Here is a 5,742-nt window from a genome sequence, read left to right on the forward strand (position 1 = left end):
ACGGATTCCTCACATGACAGCTGCCACCCGTATCCTTCGCTACATTAAAGGTACTCCAGGTCAAGGCATATTTTTTTCTTCCTCTACTGATCTTCACGTTAGTGCTTACACAGACTTTGACTGGGCCAGCTGCCCCACTACTCGACGCTCTACCACCGGTTTCTTCATTACTCTTAGATCTAGTCCTATTTCGTGGCGCACTAAGAAACAAACTACAGTCGCTCGATCCTCTACAGAAGCCGAATACCGTGCCATGGCTGTCACCACCTGTGAACTCGTATGGTTACATCACCTTCTCCACGATCTCGGCATCTCACACGAAGATCCCATGACCCTTTATTGTGACAATCAGTCGGCTCTCTACATTGCTCACAATCCTGTTTTTCATGAGCGCACCAAACATATTGAGATCGACTGCCACATTGTTCGTGACAAACTCTGTTCCGGTCTCTTCACCACCGCCCACCTTCCCTCTTCTGAGCAGATCGCGGATATCTTTATCAAAGCCTTGGGTCGTGATCTTTTTCATTATTTGTCTAGCAAGTTCGGCATTACAGATCTCCATGCGCTAACTTGAGGGGGAGTATTACAGCACCAAGATACCACATCCCACAATTTCAGCAATCTCACCAAATCAGTCATTTGACAGTTACTTGATTTTTTTGTAAATCTACATTATTTTCTTTTCATGTATAAATCATCTATTCATATATATGCATGTGTATGAGATCAATGAAAAACATACGAAAATTATTATTCCCTTTATTTCTTAACATATATTGCCACGGGCTACGTGGCAATGAACATTGAGATATAGTACTATAATCTGACGGTTCATGGATTGCTCCCATGCAATATCAGCGGACCCCACACTACCACTGACAGTGTACTACTGTATGCACGTGGGTGGAACCCATTGAAATGGTGTCTGAACTCTGAAGCTAGAAAGGACTCGAGCTCCTCGTCAGCAATTTAGTGAGTGCCCCCACCTCCTAATATCACTGTCTCGACTCTCCACTGTCCTATAATATAGCAATGCAACAGGCAGAATTCCTTAAGATCGGACTGATTTCCTTAGCTCAAACTGGTCGAGCAGCTCTCATGTCTTGAAGGGAGTGCGAGAAGTTGAAGCTTAAGAAGAGAAGAGAAGAAAATGGCAGTCAATGATCATAACAGGAAGCAGTCAAGTTCACCATCTTGGTTATGCAGAAGCGCGAGGTGCTTCCAAATCGTAACATCCTCGAAAGCATCAACCATGGAGAAGGAACAAAAACAAAGGGATGGCAAAGATTTGCCAGTTTTGAATACTGCAACCACAAGAAAGCGGCCTGGTGGATGGAAGGCTATGCCCTTTATCATTGGTATAGTATGATCTTATCCGTTCTGATATATAAATTAAGCACACTGCGTGCACACACACACACACATATGCAATAAATGAATTATGCATGCAATTGAATTTGTTGCAGTCTTCATATTATGCAACTTCCGGAGGATGTACGTTGATTTTGGCCTTTTATGGTGTGTGCAGGAAATGAAACGTTTGAAAGGCTGGCTACTTTCGGATTATTGGCGAACTTTATGGTATATTTGACACGAGAGTTTCACATGGATCAGGTTTCAGCTTCCAACGTTATTAACATATGGTCCGGTGTGACTAATTTTGCGCCCTTGGTTGGTGCCTTCATCTCTGATGCCTATGTCGGCAGGTTCCCGACTATTGCTTTCGCCTCTTTGGCATCACTTCTGGTAATCCATCCTTAGCTTCTTCTCTCATTATATAATTCTCATTTTTCGAATGCACACATGAATATTGACGACTGTGATGCCAATATCATTCAATATTAATGACGAAGATTTGGTTCACATCATTTATCATGATTTTTGTGGAATTCCGAGCCAAGTTTTATTTGAGTGGTGAAGACTGCAGGGGAACGTTCTTGACAGCTTTTCTTCAAGAATAGTACAGATACTTATAATTTTTCCTTACATTTTTATAATTTATAAGACTCATTTTATCAGTTTTATTTTTAAATTTAAATTTTAAATTTTAAATTTTATAATTTTTAACGTATTAATAATTGATATGTAGTAAAGTAAAGTTTTTTAAATTTTTCTTAAATACGAATAGCATTTCTCTATTTCAATACATAATATTTGCGTTGTGCTCTTTTATTAAGACTGGTTAGAAACAGCGAAATTTTGTTTTTGGACGTTGCTACGTCTACATGAGAGGATAGAAAGAAATCCTCTCCCGAACACACAAAATCTTTTTTTTTTTAATTTTTTCTTTTACTATTTTTTTAAACTATTTAAATATTTTTAAAAATAAAAAAAATCACATATTCATTTAAAAACACTTACATAATCATTAAATAAGAAAAATTAAAAAAAAAATTCAGTAAAAAATTCCGGTAGATTTTTTCTGTGGACATGGTGTTTTCCTTTGTTTTTTTTTTCGTTTGTACTCGTTTTTGGTCTTACGTGCCCGTCGGGACGTGATATCGATGTCAGTAATGTCAGAGTGGTCAATTATTTCGGTGAAATTATATTCAAGTGACTCATGTTTTTTAGCGAAAAAAAAATAACAGTGTGTACATAGTGATCAGTAAATTAGGCTTCTTATTCCCTGATCTATGAAGATATTTTGTAGGAGAAATATTATATATATGATGCCTTATTTAAGTAAAGTTTTAAGTGCATGCATGATAGCCGATCGAAAAGAAGTAAGGGCAGGCCACAATCTCTTACTTCTGGCCTGTGCATCATTTATGAGTAGAATATTCTTTTTTCTATTTATTTATTATGCAATATATGTTATTGTGCCAATTGATGTTTTGGTCATGATGTCACTGTCAATATTTAACCAGTTTTATCTTTAAATATTTAAACAAATTTCCTAAATTAGTTAGCATAAATACAAAATTAAAAAAAATCGATAATTTTGATTATAATCATGATCAACTTCAAAGAATGAATTAATCAACAGGGAATGGTGACTGTGACTATGACGGCTTGGATGGCGCAGCTGCATCCTCCACCATGCACCCCACAACAGAATGAATTGGGTCAATGCAAAGGTTCAACCACAGCTCAACTGGGTGTTTTACTGTTGGGGCTGGGGTTTTTGTCCATCGGCTCCGGTGGCATTAGGCCATGCAGCATTCCGTTTGGTGTGGATCAGTTCGATCCAACCACCGACGATGGGCAGAAAGGAATTAACAGTTTCTTCAACTGGTACTACACCACATTTACCGTGGTTTTGTTGTTCACTCAAACTATTGTGGTTTATATCCAAGACTCTGTTAGCTGGAGCATAGGTTTTGGGATACCAACCTTGTGTATGTTCTTGTCGATTATCTTCTTCTTCGTTGGAACGAATATCTATGTGCATGTGAAGGCAGAAGGAAGCCCACTTTCCGGCCTTGCGCAAGTTTTTGTTGCTGCATATAAGAAGCGCCAGATTCAGCTTCCGGCCGACGGAGACGTAGATGGAATTTTCTATGATCCTCCATTGAAGGGGGCTGTATTTACAAAGCTTCCTCTCACCGACCACTTCAGGTACTAACAGATACATCTTTATCATGAACGATTTCTTAGTGTATGGTATATTTGCAGGTTAATGTGAAAAACGATCCTTGTGGATGATTACTTGAGTTTATTAGGATTTCTTACGTAATGCCAATCGCAACTGTCGATTGCGATAGACTTCCTTCCTTTTTGAATTGGCAATAAATCAATCATTCGATGCATGATTGCTTCTAGAACTATATATTTTTTTTCGTTCGGCAAATTAGTGCGCGCAGTAGCAAGCTGGAATAAACAAATATCATTTAAAATTACCTTATATTGCCTAATTTATCCTAATTGAAGGCCAGTTTTTTTTTTTTAAATGAGTCAAAAGCTAAAGTAAATGGATATTGTTAAAAAAATCATCAAAGAGCTAGTGGAGAGGTTGGCGAGATCAACTAGGTCGATTTGCTACAGATGGTCTGTCGCATGGGATGCTCGATCATGACTCGCTTGGCGGTTCAACTGAAAAGAAAATTAAAAATAAAAAAAAATAAAAAAAAAGAAAGCGGCGCCGGAGCAGGAGCAGCTCATGAGGAGGAACGACGTCGTGGCTCATGTATGGCATATAATTGTTGTTGCGGACAAGATCGGCAACGACATCTTATATGCAAATCTAAAGGACAACAAAAGTCATGGTAAGGGAAAAAAACCGTGGCGCTCATGAACAGTAATACGTCAGTACTGTTCCCGTAAAAAAAACTGGGAGGAGGGTTTCACCCAAAATCAGCATGTTTGCTAGTAGGTTCAATTTCACATGTATATTTGCATGCTTGTTTGCATTCCTAAACTCACTAGCTGTTTTTTCTTTTTCTTTTTTAATTCAGATTCCTAAACAAAGCGGCTTTTATTCAAGAGAATGAACTGAAGCCAGATGGCACTAGCTCGAATCAATGGAGGCTCTGCAGCATCCAGCAGGTGGAAGAGCTTAAATGCATAGTTCGAATAATTCCCATATGGATTTCCGGTATCATTAGCCTAACTTCCATGACACAACAAGGAACTTTTACCGTATCACAAGCCTTGAAAATGGATCGGCATCTAGGACCCCACTTTCAAATCCCAGCTGGTTCAATGGGGGTCATTTCACTAATCATAATAGGGTTATGGCTTCCATTCTACGACCGTTTTCTCGTACCAGCCCTCCGAAAAGTCACCAAAAATGAAGGCGGGATCTCACTTCTCCAAAGAATAGGAATCGGGACTGTATTTTCGATTCTGTCGATGGTTGTAGCTGGATTGGTGGAAAGGGTGAGAAGGGCTTCGGCTATTCAAAACCCTCAGCCACTCGGGGTTGCACCGATGTCAGTCATGTGGCTAGCCCCACAGCTCATTCTACTTGGCTTTTGCGAGGCATTCAACATCATCGGACAGATCGAATTCTTCAACAGGCAGTTTCCCGATCACATGAGAAGCATTGGGAATTCTCTTTTTTCCTGTTCTTTTGCTGGAGCAAGCTACCTGAGTAGCTTAGTGGTGACCATTGTGCATCATGTCACGAGAACGCATGCCCATCCTGATTGGTTGACAAATGATATCAATTATGGCAGACTGGATTATTTCTACTTTCTCATAGCAGGGATGGGGGTCCTCAATCTTATCTACTTTCTCTACTGTGCTAATCGATATCGGTACAAGGGCAGTGCACAAATAGGAGATGATCATGATGATTCCCATCATGTTGACCATGATCATGCACTAGTGCTGGAGCTTAGTAATTCGAATAAAGCTTGAATGTAATCTGATAAAGATTACGTACGTACTTCCGAATTAGAATAAATAAAATAGGGAAGTACTTCTATATATAATATTATTATTTCTGTTATTGTAGTACGTAATCTTAGCCGTTGAGACAATAATGAATTAAAATATACATATATATATATATATATATATGTAAATCAGTATGCATGGGCCGGATCATGATGAATATAATTAGGTAATGAAGATGGTAACAGATCGAGCAATGTATCATGGGTTGCCTTGCCAATTGTATGGTATGCTCAGCTAGCTAGCTAGGGCTCACTTTATTTAATCCGACATGTGCAGTACTATTACTATGGATCCGACGACCATAGATATATATATCTGACCTACCCATCCCACTTCCCCTGGTACGGTAGGTGGGCCGTGGGGCACATATTATGATGAGTAGTGCTATACGGCATCCAC

The 5,742-nt window shown here is 39.1% G+C and overlaps 1 protein-coding gene across 1 annotated transcript; it reads left to right on the forward strand.

The window, feature by feature from the left end:
• Positions 1–950: 950 nt before the first annotated feature.
• LOC108980533 (protein NRT1/ PTR FAMILY 2.13) lies at positions 951–5,471 on the forward strand. Its single transcript, XM_018951473.2, has 4 exons — positions 951–1,361; positions 1,532–1,749; positions 2,990–3,561; positions 4,398–5,471. Exons 1-4 carry the CDS (start codon positions 1,154–1,156, stop codon positions 5,302–5,304), a joined length of 1,905 nt encoding a protein of 634 aa, XP_018807018.1. The 5' UTR covers positions 951–1,153; the 3' UTR covers positions 5,305–5,471.
• Positions 5,472–5,742: the final 271 nt, after the last annotated feature.

The sequence above is a fragment of the Juglans regia genome, chromosome 13 (assembly GCF_001411555.2).
Source record: "Juglans regia cultivar Chandler chromosome 13, Walnut 2.0, whole genome shotgun sequence".
Classification (NCBI taxonomy): domain Eukaryota; kingdom Viridiplantae; phylum Streptophyta; class Magnoliopsida; order Fagales; family Juglandaceae; genus Juglans; species Juglans regia.